The sequence below is a fragment of the Lampris incognitus genome, chromosome 5, assembly GCF_029633865.1.
Source record: "Lampris incognitus isolate fLamInc1 chromosome 5, fLamInc1.hap2, whole genome shotgun sequence".
Classification (NCBI taxonomy): domain Eukaryota; kingdom Metazoa; phylum Chordata; class Actinopteri; order Lampriformes; family Lampridae; genus Lampris; species Lampris incognitus.
This window is the reverse complement of record NC_079215.1, coordinates 29202248-29223158: the sequence shown is the minus strand read 5'-3', so window position 1 is coordinate 29223158 and position 20911 is coordinate 29202248. Positions and strand designations below refer to the sequence as shown.

The following is a 20911-nucleotide window of genomic DNA, read 5'->3' as shown; positions in this document are numbered from 1 at the left end:
GAAACATTAGCATGAGAAAGCAGAGACGTGAGGGGGGAAAAAGGAAGCAAATAGAGAAAGAGTGAAAGGCACAAAAAAAATCTCAGACGAGACAAACTCTGGAAATGGGAGAAGAAGAAAAAACACAAAACAAGAAATCCCACATCTTCTCGGCATCCCATCCTGCCCCTTTCAAAGGTTTCTCACTTGAAATCGACATCGGTCCATCCATTCGTGTCATGTTCTCCTCAGGTTGCAAAAGAGAAACTTGAAACCGTGATTTTGCAGACGGTTATTGCAGTTCTTGGTCTCAAAGTCGAGTCACAGTGGGACCCTTCATGTTGCGTCTTCATCCTACATGATGGAGCAGGTGAAGCCACAGCACTCCTTCAGCAAGGTGAGCCCAGTCTTGGTGAAGGGGGAGGAGGTCTGCTGGACCCCTGATGCTAGCCTTCTGGTTGGGACACGGCCTGAAATACAGAGGTCAGATCACATTTTGAATATTTTGAATTTTTTTTAAACAACTTTAAATCTGACCTAAAATTGAGACTATCTTGTTACTGTGATGCAAACTGAATGGGTAAAGATGTAAAACATGAAATTCGTACATTGTGGGTGAAAAATTATTACTTTACTCATCATATAATATACTGCAAGTTGTCACCCTCCCCCCTTATTTGAAAAAAACTGGTATATGAATAAAAACAATGTGAACCACAGTTTCAGCCACCAAACCTGTAGGCTTCATCAACTTGTCTTCGCACAAATTGTAGATACATTAAAAAGTTTAAAAACATTTAAAAGCCTTACCAGGAGTATCAACAAAGCTGGTTACACTCTAAATGTTTACTGGTTCAATGATGATTTCTATTGTGCCCCCCCCCCCTTTTCCCCGTTTGAATCTGGCCAATTACTCCACTCTTTCAAGCAATCCCGGTCCACCCCCTCTGCCGATCTGGGGAGGGCTGCAGACTACCACGTCTCCTCTGATACATGTGGAGTCGCCAGCCGCTTCTTTTCACCTGACAGTGAAGAGTTTCACCAGGGGGACGGAGCGTGTGGGAGGATCACGCTATTCCCCCTAGTTTCCCCTCCCCCCCGAACAGGCGCTCCGACCGACCAGAGGAGGCGCTAGTGCAGTGACCGGGACACATACCCACATCCGGCTTCCCACCCGCAGACATGGCCAATTGTGTCTGTAGGGATTCTATTCTGCTTTTATTTGCATTTATTTATCTCACAAACATCTAATGTCTAGGTGTACATATATGTACAGGTATACATATACATATATCATACGTGTGTAAGCTAACATGTATCTGCTATTTTCTCAAGACAAATGGGACATCCCATAAACTAGTTTAATAGTGTTAATACAATGTTTCATTTTGGGTCATTAAGAAAAATATTTTAGATGATATGTGTTAGGAGGTGTCTTAAAGTGATCACTATTCATGTAGATTGTTGTTGTGTAACACAAAATTTACAATAACAGGGCACGGATTCTTTAAATACTTTTATGAGTGGTTTGGATTTTGTTCTAACTATTGTCTAATAGGTTTTCAGTAGTGTCTATGCATGTAATGGAGTTTGTGAGCATCTGTGTGTCGTTTGTGTCTCATTTTGTCTTTGAAGTCTGGGGTTTAGCCCAGTACAGTAATTTTTTAGATTTAATAAAGTTTTGGGAAAATGAAGCATTGATAAGTTGTTAAAAAAAAGTAACTGCACTGAATACACCACACATTATGTTTAATTTACTTAAACATCTATTGATTTTTTTTGCATGATTATAAAATTATAATTGCTGCAGAGAGAATAATAATCAATTGTGCTTATATAACAACACAGAGTGTGTTGATGGATGTTCAGCAACCCAGGGAAGGAAATCCGAGAAAGTTGAATCAGTCCATCTGGACTAATTCAACTTTACCTGCAGTCAGTTTAGACTGAAGATGTCACTTAGATGAGTTATGAAACATTTCTCTCACTAAACGTTGTGTCCAGATGGACTGATTCAACTTTCTGGGATAATAACACAGAGGTTAGCAGAATGGTACACAAAGGCAAAGACAGACACGCACACACACACACATATACAGGCAGCTATAGGAGTCATATGGGTTTGAATACCAACTGTTAGCTGTAAAACAAGTTGACATTCAGCACTTTGATATTGGAGTTTTCAACGCAAGGCAAGCAAGAGGCCAAATAGTCAGTGCCCAAAACTGCAGGTGCATCTGTCACAAAAACTGCAAAATCATTTAATGTGTCAAGGGGAACAGTTTCCACCCCCATGACAACAAACCAAACACAGACAAAACTGCGCCGGCAAAGAGTAACACTGGTCTCAAGTTAAGACTCATCGACCGGGATAGATGGACACTCACTCATAGTAATTGCTAAACATTATAAAACGACAGCCTCAATAATCACCACAGAGTAGACTTAGCACCTCTGTAACCAGTCTCAACAAAAACTGTAGGTTTAGCTGTTGCCGACTGTGAAACCTGGTGGAGGATCCATAACAGTATACGGGCAGCCATCTCATGGGAGTCATTCGCGCCGACGATTACTCTGCCTGGTCATATAATTGCCAAGGAATATGAGGCCATTTTGCAGGAGAAGGTACACCAAGTGCACATAGTGTTCCCTCATGATCTTGTAAGACAATAATGCACCAATCCACACAGCAAAACAAATTCAAGAGTGGTTTCATAAGTCAAACGTCTTCCATGCCCTCACTCCAATCACCAGATCTGAACAACATCAGAAGTAGATTTTCACCTCCTTCATCCCTCAAAGAACTGGAGGCTTTTCTATTTTAAAAGGTGGTCCAATACTGAAGCAGACACAGTTTAGGACTTACACCGATCAGCCAAAATGTTAAAACCACTGACAGGTAAGTGAATAACATTGATTATCTCGTTACAATGGCACCTGTCAAGGGGTGGGATATATTAGGCAGCAAGTGAACAGTCAGTTCTTGAAGTTGATGTTGGAAGCAGGGAAAATGGGCAAGCATAAGGATCTAAGTGACTTTGACAAGGGCCACATTGTGATGGCTAGATGACTGGGTCAGAGCATCTCCAAAATGGCAGGCCTTGTGGGGTGTTCCCAGTTTGCAGTGGACAGTAACTACCAAAAGTGGTCCAAGGAAGGACAACCAGGTCATGGGCGCCCAAGTCTCATTGACGTGCATAGGGAGTGAAGGCTAGCCCAGTTGGTTCGATCCCACAAAAGAGCTACTGTAGCTCAAACTGCTGAAAAAGTTAATGATAGACAGGTATCAGAACACAGTGCATCACGGCTTGCTGTGTATGGGGCTGCGTAGCCGCAGACCAGTCAGAGTGCCCCTGTCCACTGCTCAAAGCACCTACAATGGGCACGTGAGCATCAGAACTGGACCATAGAGCAATGGAAGAAGGTGGCCTGGTCTGATGAATCATGTTTTCTTTTACATCATGTGGACAGCTTGGTGCATGTGCATCGTTTACCTGGGGAAGAGATGGCACCAGGATGCACTATGGGGAGAAGGCAAACTGGTAGAGGCAGTGTGATGCTCTGGGCAATGTTCTGCTGGGAAACATTGGGTCCTGGCATTCATGTGGGTGCTTCTTTGACACGAACCACCTACCTAAACATAATTGCAGACCAGGTACACCCCTTCATGGCAATGGTATTCCCTGATGGCAGTAGCCTCAGGTGATTTAAATGTTTTGGCTGATCGGTGTATATGACAGTATTCACAATAGGACTGAAGCTATTCTGAAGCGAAGGGCTACTCCTTATTAAATACTTGATGTGAACATATTGTTCGGTGTTTCCATCTTGTCCACGCCCTCTATATGTACAGGTACAGAAAAGATGGTCCGGTCTTCTGAATATGTGATTACTTCTTAAAAGCAGTTCACAAATGATTTTGCAAGCAATGCACACAGAGGTCCAATAAACTGATATTCACATCCTTTTATTTTCTTCCTCTTCACCCTTTGGAGTTCATTTCAGTGGACACATCCTATAAAAGCCTTATCTCTCTAAAGACCTTGGGAGACCAAAGCTTTGACTCATAACAAACAGAGGTAGAGGAAGACCCCTTTTCAGGTTGTGCTGACACCATTCTCTGAATGGGTATCGAGTCGATCAGGGTTTTGCTTCACAGCTGTTGAGCCTTTAGAAGCGCACAAAGCCGTTTGGTGCTTGGAATACCTTTACTCTTCGTATTTTTAGGGAACTTGGACTTGAGAAAATCTGCCATTTCTCTGTCTTCTTCTTTTTCTCTGTAAGAGGAAGGAGAAAGCAGACTGTTATTAGGGATAGCGCAGCTGAAATGATAATAAAAAAACAAGATAATGATTTCAGGTTACAAACACAGATGCATTATTGAAGAAATTCCTTCCTTTCTGTGCTGATAAAAAAACAATCAAATTATTACAAAGTTGTTCTCTGACTTCCTGCAAGAAACGCTTTGAAATGTGTGTGTGTGTGTGTGTGTGTGTGTGTGTGTGTGTGTGTGTGTGTGTGTGTGTGTGTGTGTGTGTTTTAGTCCCTTCCCGCCCCAGTTCCCTGTGTTTGTGTGTGTGTGTGTGTGTGTGTGTGTGTGTGTGTGTGTCTGTGCTTGTGTCTATATACATGTGTGTGTCATGTGTCTGTGTGCATGTAGAGGAGCAGACAGACAACTTCTTGCAGAAGGCAAAAAAACTAAAAACAAAACAAAGAATATTAGAGTTCAGAAGCAAAGGATCAAAATTGTAACAGTTTCTCTATGAGTAAAATGACACAAATAGAAAGCAGCAAAACCCAGGAAGTAGAAGTACACCTCAGGCGTTCGAACTCCACGTCATCCACCAGGAAGTCTCTGGCCTCAACCAGCTTCTGGATCTGCTGCAGGAGCTCTTCCTCTTTCTGGCGGTCTTCCTTGGATTTGTCATTATCTGAGGCAAAGAAAATGACATCTAAATATCTATAGCAGGCAACAAGCAATTTAAATGACTTGTATTGCATAGCATTTTTATTCTTTATTTTAATTTCAATAAATACTTCTCTTGCCTATAATCCTTGTGAATTTGTAAATTTGCATAAAAACCAGCAATGCTGTCTTGTTAATGAAAGCAGTGACATTAGACTAATTTAGCTGATGATAGAATTGTTCAGCATTAAGTTCAAGGGGAAATTGAACAAGATAGATCAACTTTGGGTAAATGATGAATTTCAACAAAGTGGTCTTACCAGGGATTTTAATATCACATTCTAATTAGATGCTGACATCTATTATTCTGTGGTGGCTGTGAGTAATTAATATGATACTGCTGGGATGGGCTCCAGCACCTCCACGACCCTCAGAGTAGGACAAGCGGTTTCGATAATGGATGGATTTCTTAAAAAAAAACAAAAAAAACAACAGCAATGCTACCCCCCCCCCCCAATAATTTGCTTGTTAATGGCTGGATTCTACACATTTAAAATCTCCTGAGTTTGACTTGGGTTGTTTGCATCAGTCATGTTCACTAATGTAAAGAAATCAAAACTGTTTTCGAGTGTGAAGTTTGAAAATGCCAGATGGTCTGCTAAAGGCAACCGCGAAACTGAATTGTCCTTCTGGGATAAATAAAGTTGTCTGAATCTGAATCTGACTAGCGACATTACCAGGCTCTCCTTTTAAGGCGAGCGGTGGAAAGTGAATACTGTAGCGTGAACAGCAGGCTGACCAACGAATATCCTTATAGGTCAGGTCAAAGTTCAAACAATTTTTTTATCCCCTCCCCCCCTTTCTCCCCAATTGTATCAGGCTAATTATCCCACTCTTCCGAGCTGTCCTGGTCACTGCTCCACCCCCTCTGCCAATCCGGGGAGGGATGCAGATTACCACATGCCTCCTCTGATACATGTGGTGTCACCAGCTGCTTCTTTTCACCTGACAGTGAGGAGTTTTGCAAGGGTGATGTACTTGTGGAAGGATCAAGCTATTCCTCCCAGTTCCCCGTCCCCCTCGAACAGGCGCCCCGACTGACCAGAGGCGCTAGTGCAGCAACCAGGACACATACCCACATCTGGCTTCCCACCCGCAGACATGGCCAATTGTGTCTGTAGGGACGCCCGACCAAGTCAGAGGTAACACAGGGATTTGAACCAGCGATCCCTGTGTTGGTAGGCAACGGAATAGACCGCCACACCACCCGGATGCTGCACATTTAAGTTTTAAGATGAAGTGGCTGCTAACCTGGGAATCTTAAGTCATTCTGTAACATCCAGTACTGTTCAGCTGTTCAATTTAACTACCTTGGTTTAAGGGAAACAAGCAATCATACCTGTCTGCAGTTCTGTGCAGGAGTCATCATTATACTTTTATTATACAGGAGTAGTTATAATACAATGAGATGAAACACTATCTTCAAGGTAACACTTTGCAATAAGAGTACATTTATTAACTGTTAGTTAATGCAGTAATAAGCATCAACTAAAAGTTAATTAATACAATAATATGCATTAAGCAACTGTTAAAAAATTTCTCTTGTTAATGTTTATTAATGGCTTACAGGTTAATTAATGTACTAACTAGTGTTAGTAAATGCTGAACACCATTAGTAAATGATTAATAGTCATATAAATTAACTGTTAATTAATTATGCTTATCAACTACTGTTAATTAATGTACCTTTTTGTAAAGTGTTACCATATTCCATTCTTCAGGTACACATATATGGGATTAAACACTGATTCATATCTGTTTAACCATTTTCCTTGTTTAATTCAAACAAATGTCTCACTGGACAAAATGACTGATCACCGGAGGACAGGTGGCGGTCCATACCTGGAACAGACACTAATTTTTGCAGTTCCCTCTTAAGTCGAGTAATCTCTTTGCACAGCTGCATGTCATCCATCCTGTGAGGACATGGGACAGAAATGCAACCAGCACACCATTCATGGACACACACACACACACACACACACGCACACACGCACGCACAAGATTCAAGATTTATTGTCATTCAGACTATACACAGGACAGTACACAGCAGAATGATTTTTTTTGTGCATCCGGCTATGACTGTAATAGAAAAAACTATTAAAACTGACAAAATTAACCAAAAGATGATAAGTTAAATACACTGATCAGCCAAAACATTAAAACCACCTGAGGCCAGTGCTCAGGGAATACTGTTGCCATGAAAGGGTGTACTTGGTTTGCAACAATGTTTAAAGTAGGTGGCACATGTCAAAGTAAGATCCACATGAATGTCAGGACCCAAATTTTCCCAGCAAAACATTGCCCTGAGCATCACAATGCCTCTGCTGGCTTCTCTTCTTCCCATAGTACATCCTGGTGCCATCTCTTCCCCAGGAAAATTATGCACACGCACTTGGCCATCCACATGATGTAAAAGAAAACGTGATTCATCAGACCAGGCCACCTTTTTCCATTGCTCCATGATCCAGTTCTGACTCTCACATGCCCATTGTAGGCAGTTTCGGTGGTGGACAGGAGTCATCATGGCCACTGTGTCTGACTGTGCCTACGCTGCCCTATACACAGCAAGTTGTGATGCACTGTGTTCTGACACCTGTCTATCATAGCTAACATTACCTTTTTTTTATTTGGATCCCCCCCCTTTTTTTTCTCCCCAACTGTATCAGGCCAATTACTCCACTCTTCTGAGCTGTCCCAGTCGCTGCTCCACCCCCTCTGCCAATCTGGGGAGGGCTGCGGACTACCACATGTCTCCTCTGATACATGTAGAGTCACCAGTTGCTTATTTTCACCTGACAGTGAGGAGTTTCGTCAGGGGGACGTAGTGTGTGGGAGGATCCCGCTATTCCCCCCAATTCCCCCTCCCCCCCAAACAGGCGCCCCGACTGACCAGAGGAGGCGCTAGTGAAGCGACCAGGACACATACCCACATCTGGCTTCCCACCCGCAGACACAGCCAATTGTGTCTGTAGGGACGCCCGACCAAGCCGGTAACACGGGGATTTGAACTGGTGATCCCCGTGTTGATAGGCAACGGAATAGACCTACACACTACCCAGATGTCCAATATTAACTTTTTAGCAATTTGAGCTACAGTAGCTCTTCTGTGGGATTGGACCAGACAGACTAGCTTTAGCTCCCCATGTACATCATTGAGCCTCGGGCACCCATGACCCTGTCACTGGCTCACCGGTTGTCCTTCCTTGGACCCCTTTTGGTAGTTACTGACTGCTGCATACTGGGAACACCCCACAAAAGCTGCAGTTTTGGAGATACTCTGACCCAGCCGTCTAGCCATTACAATTTGGTCCTTGTCAAATTCGCTCAGATTCTTATGCTTGCCCATTGCTCCTGTTTCCAGCACATCAACTTCAAGAACTGACTGTTCACTTGCCACTTAATGTATCCCACCCCTTGATAGGTGTCATTGTAACAAGAAAATTAATGTTATTCGCTTACCTGTCAGTTGTTTTAATGTTTTGGCTGATTAGTGTATATATGCATACACTATAACCCAGACACGAGGATAATTAAAAAAAATGCACACAAGAGTACGACTGCCTTTAATAGCGGCTGAGTATTTAATATAAACACACAGGTTAAAAGCGGTTTGTAGACTGGCACAGTCTGAGTGTGTATGAGTGTGTGTGTGTGTGTGTGTGTGTGTGTGTGTGTGTGTGTGTGTGTGTGTGTGTGTGTGTGTGTGTGTGTGTGTGTGTAGGGGGAGGTTAAATGGAGTTAAGGCGTCTGATGGGCTTGGGGAAGAAGCTTTTGCAGAACCTGGCAGTCTGTATGCTCCGGTCCCTCCTGCTGGAGGGCAGAAAGGCAGGCAGTCCATTAAAGGAATGGGTGGGGTCCCCTTGATGAATCAGTGTTTTGTGATATGTCCTGAATGGATGGGAGTGAAGTCCCGATGATCTTCTCAGCTATTCTCATCACTATTTGCAGGGACTGAGGCATTGCATTCTCCATACCAGATAGAGATGCAGAGGGCATCCAGGTAGCGTAACAGTCTATTCCATTGTCTACCAACACAGGGATCAGCGGTTCGAACCCCCATGTTACCTCTGGCTTGGTCGGCCGTCCCTACAGACACAATTGGCCGTGTCTGTGGGTGGGAAGTCGGATGTGGGTGTGTGTCCTGGTCGCTGCACTAGCGCCTCCTCTGGTCAGCCGGGGTGCCTGTTCAGGGGGGGGGGACTGGGGGGAATAGCGTGATTCTCCCACGTGCTACATCCCCCAGACAAAACTCATAACAGTCAGGTGAAAAGAAGCGGCTGGCAACTGCACATGTATCGGAAGAGGCATGTGGTAGTCTGCAGCCCTCCCTGGCTCAGCAGAGGGGGTGGAGCAGCAACTGGGACGGCTCGGAAGAGTGGGGTAATTGGTCAAGTACAACTGGGGAGAAAAAGGGGTAAAAATCTAAAAGGAAAAAAAAAAAGGGATGCAGCTGGTCAGTACACTCTCTACGGTGCCTCTGTAGAATGTGATAAGGATGGGGGGGGTGAGCTCTCTTCATCTGTCACAGCAACTGCAGATGCTGCTAGGCTCTCTTGGCTAGCGATGAGGTGTTTAGGGTCCAGGTTAGATTGTCCATAATGTGCACCCCCAGCAACTGTGTGCTCTTGACCAACTCCACAGTGGTGCCGTTGATGTAGAGGGGAGTGTGATTTGTGTGGTTCCTCCAGAAGTCAACAATGATCTCTTTCATTCTATCGACATTCAGGGACAGATTGTTGGGGTTTCCCCAGTCCAGTAGTTGTTCCACCTTCTCCCTGTAAGCCAGGTCCTTGTCATCCCCGATGAGGCCAATTACTGTTTTGTCCGTTTACTTTATGATGTGGTTTGTGCTGAACTCGGCACAACAGTCGTCGGTCATCAGCATAAACAGCAGTGGACTAGGGACACGGCCCTGAGGGGAACTGGTGCTCAATGAGATGGTGTTGGAAGTACTGTTTCCAACCTGTACTGACAGAGGTCTGTCTATGAGGAAGTCCAATAGCCAGTTACAGAGGAGGGTGTTCAGGCCCAGGCCCATCCTCCAGTACCCAGCCCAAGTGCTGAGGGATGATTGTATTGAAAGCTGAATTGAAGTCAACAAACAGCATTTGCACATGGGTGTTTTCCTCCAGATGATAGGCTCAGGTGGAGTGCAGAGGATATGGCATCTTCAGTGGAGTGGCTGGGACGGTATGCAAACTGGAACGGGTCATGCAGAGGGGAGTCTGGATATTGTGTAGTCCTTAACCAGCCTTTCAAAGCACTTCATCATTATGGGACTGAGTGCTACAGGCCGGTAATCATTGAGACATAAATTTGTAGATTTTTTTGGCACTGGTATGAAGGTGGCAGTCTTGAAGCATGGAGGAATGACAGCCTGGCTCAGTGAGATGTTAAAAATGTCTGTGAGGACATGTGCCAGTTGGTCAGCAAATTCTCTGAGCACACGGCCTGGTATATTTTCAGGACCTGCAGCTTCCTGTGTTGACTCTCCTTAGTGTCCTCTAGACATCAACCAGGTCAAGACTGAGTACCCAGTCATGGTGATGAGGGGCGGCTTTTCTCGTAGGTGTGTAATTGAGTGCCTCGAACTGTCCAAAGTACTTACTGAGCTCATTAAGGAAATCAATGTTTTCATCACAGAGTGGTGGAGTAGTCTTGTAATCTGTGATATTGGATTCCCTGCCACATGCACCTGGTGTCCCTGGAGTCATGAAAGTGACTCTGGATTTTCTGACCATGAGTGCCCTTTGCTACCCCGATGGCTCAGTTCAGGTTGGCTCTTGGTGATCGTAGGGCCCCCATGTCACCGGATTTAAAGGCAGCATTCCAAGCTCTCAGCATTGCATGCACCTCAGTGGTCAGCCAGGGTTTCTGGTTTGCACAGACATTGATGTTCATGGTGACCCAGACATCATCTATGCACTTGCACATGTATCCGGACACAGACTCAGCATGCTCCCCCAGGTTGATGTGTTGATTGTCAGGGGCAATCTCCCTGAACATGGCCCAGTCAGTGCACTCAAAACAGTCTTGGAATGCTGACATAGCTCGCTCTGGCCAGACCCAGGTTTACTTCACAGGTTTTGTTCAGGTGAACAAGGGCCTGTATGCATGAATTAGCCTTACAGAGAGATGGTCTGAGGTGCCAAGGTGGGGGAGGGGGGCTGCCTTGAATTCCTCCTCATAGGGTTTTCCATTGGTACTTTTCGCCGTGCTGAGTCAAACCATGCCCTCTTGATTTGTGTTCTCATCACCAGTTTAAACACGCTGAGTTGTGTCAAATCTTGCCTGAGATGGACCTCCTTTGGAGCCAGGCCAAAGCGTACAAGATCTGCCTCTGGGCAGGCCATGGTGACATCAGATGGGCTTTGTCATCATTCAGGGATGATTCAGCTTTGTTGTTCAGTGACGATTCAGTTACATGTTTAAAAAGCCTCTGCTGCCAGACATAGCAGATCGTCATCCCATCTTGGTTTTTCAAGCAATAAGTGGTAGATGCCAAGCAAAATCGTAATAACAGCCTTAAAATTCATGATGATATGTAGCTCTGCTTTTCAATGTCATCGAAAACAGGGCGCTGTTTTTAAACATCATTGACTCAAGACAAGCCGCCATCAGGTAAAGACACACCTTCAAGAGGGTAGCCTTGTTGTAATGGAAATGCAAATCCCAGCCGTGCTGGGCTGACATACCAAGTCAAACCAAGTCAAGCCAAGCCAGCACATGAGCACGGAAAAGGCCTATTGATGTTTGTGTTGGCTAGGTCCTATGTGTTAACCCCCCTTGTAGCAAAGTCCACATGCTGGTAGTAGTGTTTGAGGACTGTCTTCATGTTGGCCTGGTTAAAGTCCCCAGCAACAATGAACTCACCATCAAGATGAATGGTTTCACTGATGGAGCAACAGAGAGCACACACAAATGTAAACACTAAAAGCATATAATTTATATATGTCAAAGTGGTTATCATTCCTTCTTATAAAAAAAAAAACATTTATTGCCTTGAAAAGGTGTACAGATGATAAGGGACCCTAGGGAGAGGAGAATCATTGCCTGTTGAGGAAAAATCAAATTGTCGTACATCACACAGGAGATTACTCAGTCTAACACAGTCCAGGAACCATATGTTTGCTTAATAAGGCAGCTTTCTCAGCATCTCTTTCTGTCTAGTGGTCTCTCTCTTTAACGTCCTCTCATTAATTCAGTACTGAAGAACCACTGAGGTAGACAGAGAGAGAGAGAGAGAGAGAGAGAGAGAGAGAGAGAGAGAGAGAGAGAGAGAGAGAGAGAGAGAGAGAGAGAGAGAGAGAGAGAGAGAGGATGAAAGAAGGGATTACGGATCCCCCCTACCCTTCTCTATAGGTTGAAGGTTCCCTCACATGTATTTTACATAATCACACACACACACACACACACACACACACTGGTAAGCAGGGTCAGCAACACACATTCATCAAAGTCAGCAAACTGAGAGCCTTGCTACTGTGTATTGTCTACCTGTCAGGTAAGGAGTCTTAACCAGACAGGTGGAAGAGGAGCCGTGAGGTCTAGAATACAAATAAAGGGGAAACAGCATACTTTACTTTAACTACTAGGAGACTGCGAATTTAGGTATGGCAGGCTGTTTTATCATTTATTCATTTTAAGGCTCTAGTCATTAAAAATTAGACAGTACCTACACTACCGTTCAAAAGTTTGGGATCACCCAAACAATTTTGTGTTTTCCATGAAAAGTCACACTTATTCACCACCATATGTTGTGAAATGAATAGAAAATAGAGTCAAGACATTGACAAGGTTAGAAATAATGATTTGTATTTTAAATAAGATTTTTTTTACATCAAACTTTGCTTTCGTCAAAGAATCCTCCATTTGCAGCAATTACAGCATTGCAGACCTTTGGCATTCTAGCTGTTAATTTGTTGAGGTAATCTGGAGAAATTGCACCCCACGCTTCCAGAAGCAGCTCCCACAAGTTGGATTGGTTGGATGGGCACTTCTTTGAGCAGATTGAGTTTCTGGAGCATCACATTTGTGGGGTCAATTAAACGCTCAAAATGGCCAGAAAAAGAGAACTTTCATCTGAAACTCGACAGTCTATTCTTGTTCTTAGAAATGAAGGCTATTCCATGCGAGAAATTGCTAAGAAATTGAAGATTTCCTACACCGGTGTGTACTACTCCCTTCAGAGGACAGCACAAACAGGCTCTAACCAGAGTAGAAAAAGAAGTGGGAGGCCGCGTTGCACAACTGAGCAAGAAGATAAGTACATTAGAGTCTCTAGTTTGAGAAACAGACGCCTCACAGGTCCCCAACTGGCATCTTCATTAAATAGTACCTGTTAGAGCCTGTTTGTGCTGTCCTCTGAAGGGAGTAGTACACACCGGTGTAGGAAATCTTCAATTTCTTAGCAATTTCTTGCATGGAATAGCCTTCATTTCTAAGAACAAGAATAGAATGTCGAGTTTCAGATGAAAGTTCTCTTTTTCTGGCCATTTTGAGCGTTTAATTGACCCCACAAATGTGATGCTCCAGAAACTCAATCTGCTCAAAGAAGTGCCCATCCAACCAATCCAACTTGTGGGAGCTGCTTCTGGAAGCGTGGGGTGCAATTTCTCCAGATTACCTCAACAAATTAACAGCTAGAATGCCAAAGGTCTGCAATGCTGTAATTGCTGCAAATGGAGGATTCTTTAACGAAAGCAAGGTTTGATGTAAAAAAAATCTTATTTCAAATAAAAATCATTATTTCTAACCTTGTCAATGTCTTGACTCTATTTTCTATTCATTTCACAACATATGGTGGTGAATAAGTGTGACTTTTCATGGAAAACACGAAATTGTTTGGGTGATCCCAAACTTTTGAACGGTAGTTTATTTTTTAAACACTAGTCACTATTGCAGTCGACTAGTTAATATTTAGATACCAGCTCTATTAGAATAAGCACTAGTTACTAACTTGGACTATTAATTTTTCTGTAGAAGTAACAATTCAGCAAACACCAGTTCCTTTATTTTAGTTACTAGTACCTAATTCAAAGGCACTTGCCACTATTATATTCTTACTAGGACAATTACAAGCTGCTTATCAGTTGAACCTTATGAGGCTCCATAATTACTAATCACTATTTAAATAGCACTAGTTGATAATACAAATTCTACTAGTCACTATGGATTAATTACTAGTGACTATTAATCAATGACTAGTTGGTATTCTGGGTGGGTGTAACTGTGATGCTTTTTGGACTTCCAGTGAGACACCCTCCTCTTTCACTCTTTGTCTCTCTATCTTTCTTTAGCTGTTTTCCTCTCCTTTGCTGATTATCTGTTTCAACTGCACAAAAATACACACACACACACACGCACGTACGCACACACATATCCATCCATCCATTATCCAAACTGCTTATCCTGCTCTCAGAGTCGCGGGATGCTGGAGCCTATCCCAGCAGTCATTGGGCGGCAGGCGGGGAGACATATGCACAACAAATACACACACGCGCACACACACACACACACACACACACACACACACACACACACACACACACACACACACACACACACACACACCTCTCCTTGCATCCATTCTGTTGTCAGACAGTGTTATGTTTGTTTGTCAGAAAAGCAGATAGTTTTACATCCGAGCGCTGGTCTGCTTGGTGAAAGCAGAGGTAGGTCAGTTGAAATTTTAATGAAGCGCAGCTGGTCGAGGAGTCACATGGGACCGCTGAAGAAGATGGACATCTAACAGCATTGCTCCGCATGAACCCCCAGAGTTTCTTCGTATGAACGCTTCAATTGACCCCCCCAAAACTTATAAAGTGTGGTTAATATACGTGTGAATACTGCCCCAAGTTAATGCTCATTTGCTTTGCTGACGTTCAACATGACAACAGCGAACACTAACCCAAAAATGAGAGCTGCTAAGCAGGGCACTAGCCACGTTAGCATGGCAAGCAGGGCTACATTCAGGCCTACTGAAAAAGAATCGCAGTCTCCACAAGCTTTGGTGCCACCTGGGTTTGCTGAACTGCAGGCTGTGTTGCAGAGAGAGATGGAGGAAATGTCATGGTTCAGTGGCACCCTATCAACCCTGCAATTGGATGTGACCAGTGTCAAGACTACTCAGGATAAAATGAAAACGGATGTTGCAGCCATTTTTCAACGACTCGACGAGGCTGAGAATCAGTTCTCTGAACTTGAAGACGAGAACGGGTGCATGCAGAACTTGCTGATAACAGTGCTAAAGTGTGCAGAACTTCGGGAATCTGTGAATCTGGCTAACAGTGAGGCGCTTCAATGCGGGGCTATTTGGGCTGAAAGAAAAATATGAAAATAATGTCAACCTTTGGGAGCGTGTGAAGCAATTTTCTCTGAGACTCTTGGGGTGGATCTAGCCAAATCGCAGTTGCAGATAGTGCACCGCTCTCTGAATAAGGTGCTAGCAGAAGGCGCTCCGCCTCGCCCAGTCATTATGCGCTTTCATAGTTTTCGAAGGCTCGTACCAGAGGGATCCAATGGGGCGGGTCTAAACTTTCAATTTTCCCCTACATGACGAAGGATGTGGCAGATAGGAGGAGGCGGTTCACCGAGGTCAGGAAGAAGCTGCATGAGTTCGATGCTGGCACTTTATGAGCCACAGTTGCCCCTGATCATAACATGTGACGGCTCCCCATACGGATTTGGAGGTGTTTTGTCACATAGAATGAAGGACAACTCTGAGAGGCCCATCTGTTACATCTCGCTCTTTGTCACCAGCAGAAAAGAACTACTCTCAGCTGGAGAGAGAAGCGCTAGCTGTAATTTTTGCTGTGAAGAAGTTCAACCAATATGTGTATGGCCATAACTGCACCATCCAAACTGACCACAAGCCCCTAGTGGGTCTACTAGGTGAGCTAAAAAACATTCAGCCAGCTGCATCACCACGCCTTCAATGTTGGGCACTACTACTGGCTCAATATCAGTATGTCCTCAGATACAGGCCAGGACCCTCCATGGCAAACGCTGATGGCCTCAGCAGGCTTCCATTCCCAGAAATGCCCAGGGACACACACAGGCCAACCGAGCTGACATGCTTATTGAAACAGCTTCAGACTGCTCCTATTACCAGTCATCAGCTGAAGCAGTGGACTTGTAGGGATCCTTTGCTTGCTAAAGTGTGTCGCTTCCTCAAAGAGGGATGGCCTGCAACCTGCCCAGCTGAGGTTTTAAGTCTGTTCTTCAGAAGGCAGGCTGAGCTCTGTGTAGAAGATGGTATTCTACTCTGGGGGCTCTGTGTTGTGGTGCCACCACAAGCCCGTGAAACCCTGCTGGAGGAACTTCATGAACCACACCCAGGAATCTCGAGGATGAAGGCAACAGCCAGAGCTCATATGTGGTGGCCTGGATTGGATAATGAAATAGAATTTAAAGTGCAAGCCTGTACCACATGTCAACAGGTACGCAACACCCCTCCCCAAGCGTCAGTCTCACCTTGGGAATGGCCTGGCAAACCATGGACACGCATTCACATAGACTATGCAGGTCCATTCCTGGGTGAACTGTTCCTGATAGCAGTAGACGCGCATTCGAAATAGCCATGTCAGCAGCAACAATTGAGCGCTTAAGGGAGATGTTCAGCACTCATGGCCTTCCCCCATACAGTCGTGTCAGACAATGCAGCAATTTTCATGAGTGCTGAGTTTAAGGGATTTTTGACATCCAGTGGCATAAGACACACAACATCTGCCCTCTAGAAGCCTTCCACAAATTGAATAGTTGAAAGAGCTGTCCAAACAGTTAAGAGGGCCCTGAAGAAAATGGTGGGGTCAGGAGGATCGCTAAAGACACACATATCAAGGTTTTTGACGGCAGGTCACCATCAGAGATGTTATTCGGCCGTCCTGTCAGAACCAGGTTTGACCTGCTAAGACCGGATGCCCATGCTAACGTATTCCAGAACCAAGAGCGCATGATCTGTAGAAAAAACAGCACCAGGCCAACAAGAACACTGGCATCAGGTGCAGAAGTGTGGGTAAGGGATTTCATAAGCCATAAGAAACGGCTACCCAGGGTGATCACCAGCACAGGTCCTCTCTCCTACAGAGTGGAGGTGGAAGGCCAGGTGCTTAGACGTCATGTGGACCACCTATTATTAAGAAGAGAGTCAGACAGATGCCACCTGCACAAGGAAGACCAGCGGCAGAACCCCGAGGCCAACTTGGACACTGATGGCTATCGAGCTGAGCAGTCAACTCAGCCACCGTATACAGAGCCTGGGGACCAGGTACAATGACCACAAGCTGTCGGGGGGGATGGCGGAAGTGAAGCTGAGCAGCCGCCTCAGTTGCCCAATACTGAGCCCGATGTTAGGGAGGAGGAAATAGGGTACGAGGGCCTCGCTGTTCCTATAGGTCAAGGAAACCCCTTGAAAAACTTGATTTGTAGTTAGAGTGGCCAGAACTTGTTGGGGCACAATAATCCCTGTTCTGAGTCCACCAGAGCTGAGGCAGTCTACCCACTGCCCCCCCCCCATAGTGGGCGGCGGACTAACTACAAGATATAACAGAAATCTATATGCAAGTTTTGAACTGGACTGAGACGTTAACACTGCTGCTGAGATTTGTGTGTGCACACGGAGCATGCAGGACAGTCCTAACAGACCAAGTTAAAGTACGATGCCAGAAGTTGTGAGTATGGCCTGTAACAGGTGTTTATGTAGGCATACAGGTGCAGTTATCTTTTTTCTTGTACATTTCTTTCTTAATCTTATTCTATTTTATTCTTTTGATTATTTATGTGAGCTGGTTAATAAGCAGTATGGTGTTAAAATGAGGACTCGGTTCAAGTTCTGGTTAAGATGTTCAGCAGTAGTCACAGAGTTATGACACAAGAGTGACATATACTTAAGATGGGGGGGGGGTTTGGAGGGATATTTGGTTGTTGCACCTCACAGACCATGTATGGGCAGGGATATCCTTTTGATAAAGGGATTGTTGAGGACATAGTGGCACCTATTCTAACCGATGTGTATACAGAAGCGCTGGCTGAGGGACAGCTGCCACCAACATTCAACGATGCTGTAATCACAGTACTGTTGAAAAAAGGCAAGAACCCTCTTGATCCAAGTAGTTTTCGCCCAATCACGCTGGAAAATGTAGATGGCAAGATATTGACAAAGGTATTAGCAATGAGAATTGAAAAAGTTCTATCACAAATTATTAATGATGACCAGGTTGGCTATATTAAAGGTAGATCAGCAGCAGACAACCTTAGATGCCTACTCCACCTATTTAAACGGTAAAGAAGATATTCCGGGTGCTGCTTTCTCACTGGATGCCATGAAAGCATTTGATAGGGTGGAGTGGGGGTATTTGGTGTATACTTTGCTTGTGGGCTTTTGGCTTGGAGGCAGGTTTATTAAATGGGTCAAGGTACCATATTAAGCACCACGAGCTGCAGTTCACACGAATGGTATCACGTCCCCCTTCTTTAATCTGGGACGTGGAACTAGGCAGGGAAACCCTTTGTCCCTGTTACTCTTTACTCTGTTTGTGGAGCCACTAGCAGTGTCAATCAGAGAGGATTTGAGAATTAAGGGGGTCCTAACAGGAGGCAGGGAGCATAAAACGTTTTTATATGCGGATGACATTTTGTTGACAATATCAGACCCAGCTTCCTCTATTCCAGGTGTCATGGACATTGTTGAGAATTTCTCTGAGATTTCAGGTTATAAAATCAACTGGCAAAAATCAGAGGTAATGCCAATCTCAGTGTGTTGTTCCCCTGCTGACATTGGTGCATTTCCTTTTAAATGACTATCGTTGGGGATGAAATATCTAGGTATAATTCTGAATAAAGACTTTCAGGAGAGCATTCAAATTAATCCAGTGCTCCAAAACATTAAGACTAGCTTTGCCAAGTGGAAAGTGTTGAATTTATCTCTCTGGGGAAAAATGAATATGCTTAAAATGATGGTGTCCTCAAAGGTTAACTATATTAATATGATGCTCCCTTTAAACCTTCCTGCATCAGTGCTTAAGCAGTATAACGAGGTAGTTAGGGACTTCCAATGGAATGGAAAGAAACTCCGAATTAGCTTTAATAAGCTATTCACCAGTAGAGGGAGAGGTGGATTGGCACTGCCAAATATAGAATTGTACAACACTGCCTTTGAGATGGTGAAACTATGCAAACACTCGTCAGAGAGTGGCTCACATCTGGGGTGGATGGAGATAGAGAAATCGCTTACTTCTCAGTTTAGATTTTTAGTTGCTCTGTCTCAAAAACCTTCAAAGTCTCATCCTGAAAGGGAAATCAATCCAATACTTCAGCAGTCATGGGAGGTCTGGAGCAAGGTTCATAAAAATGTTCAGCCTTTCTCAATATAAATAAGGTTACTCTTCTTTATGGGAGAATCCTGCGATTAAGATAGGGAAGAAAACAGTATGCTGGGGGGGGGCACAGTAAGGGGTTAGCCACAATTGCTGATTTATTTGATGAAGGAGTGTTTTATTCCTATCAGGGGCTAAAGGATCATTATAACCTGACTGATAAAGGACACTTTTGGAAATTTCTCCAATTATGGAGCTGTGTACAGTCTATCAGTTACAATACAGAGCAGGATGAAAATGTATTACAGAGGTTCCTAAAGCTTCCCAATATTGTACAATCATCCTCTGCATTTTATAAAATGGCAGCCAATGCTCTGTATGGTGAAAGTGAGAGTCTGAGGATAATATGGCAAAGGGACCTGGACATTGAGCTTGATAAAGAGGTATGGGAGAATATTGTTCAGAATGTGGGCTGGTCAGTAAGTGATAGTAAGAGCAAATTTATACATTATAAAATAATTCATAGGTATTATTTGACTCCAGTCAGACTTAAAAATCTTGGTCTAAATGTAAAAGTTCTATGGGTACACCTCATGTGAGATTGTGCGCTGGTTTCCCCATTTTGGACATGAGTGGTTGGGGCAATTGAGGAGTGGTTGGACCAGCCCTTGCCAAGCTTGCCACATCTATGCCTTCTTGGAGACAAATCTGCTCTACCAGCTGGACTCACAAAGGCACAGTCTGGGTTAGCCCTTGCAGGCTTCCTTAATTCAGCCAGGGTTATATTAAGGAACTGGAAAAATACAAGCACACTGTGCTCTAAGGACTGGATCGAATTCATGATGGCTACAGTCTCATACGAGTTGATGATAGCTAAAGTGAGAGATTCTGTGTCTAAATTCACTGAAATGTGGGGTAGCCTTCTCAGATTTATTATGCTACATCTATAAGAAGGAGGATCTGAGTTGGTACCACTCCCATCATTTTGATATGACACTAAACTGCTGACTGGGATGCAAAACAACAAACAAAAGCTTATGACATCATGAGAAGACAAATAGATGGAGAGCCACTCACATGTATCGGAGCTCTGACTCCCTCCTGACCAGCACATCGCGGATCCTCTCAATCTTGAAGAGCTCATTTTCGATGTCATCAACAGTAATGCTGGAGTCAGCCATGGACACCACGTCCTCCTCTGACCCGACAGAAGAAAGAAACAGAGGGTCAGCCTCAGATGTGTTTTTTTTTTTGTTTATGTTACAGCGTCAACTCAGATACCTGGCTCTTTTACATTAAAACACCTTCTCCTGACAGAGGCATTACTGCATATTGATCACATACAGTAACATGATTTTCAACATGTTGCTCTGTGATTCTTTTATGTTTTGTTTTACTCGCCAGCAGTTTCCCCATAGCACTTGGAGATTTGACCCAACAATTATGAAAATGAAAATACTTAGTCAAATGGGTGTGAAGGGCAATGGTGGAAGAGAGGAGGGGGCAATTTCCCCCCACTCTGAAAAACCTTGGAAAGGACCCTGTCACTAGCTGGTTACATGCAAAAAAGTTCATGGATAAGTTTATGCATTTATTTTAGCTCAGAGGAACATTTGTAATATTTTTGTTACCTCAAAGATATCGGTAT

At 44.1% G+C, this 20911-nt stretch overlaps 1 protein-coding gene across 1 annotated transcript; it reads right to left on the bottom strand.

Moving 5' to 3' along the window:
* Nucleotides 1-333: 333 nt before the first annotated feature.
* Nucleotides 334-20679, bottom strand: LOC130112940 (bMERB domain-containing protein 1-like). The gene is made up of 6 exons (XM_056280462.1): nt 20665-20679; nt 20341-20495; nt 6788-6861; nt 4796-4910; nt 4186-4256; nt 334-449 (listed from the first exon to the last, which is right to left on the bottom strand). Exons 1-6 carry the CDS (start codon nt 20677-20679, stop codon nt 334-336), a joined length of 546 nt encoding a protein of 181 aa, XP_056136437.1.
* Nucleotides 20680-20911: the final 232 nt, after the last annotated feature.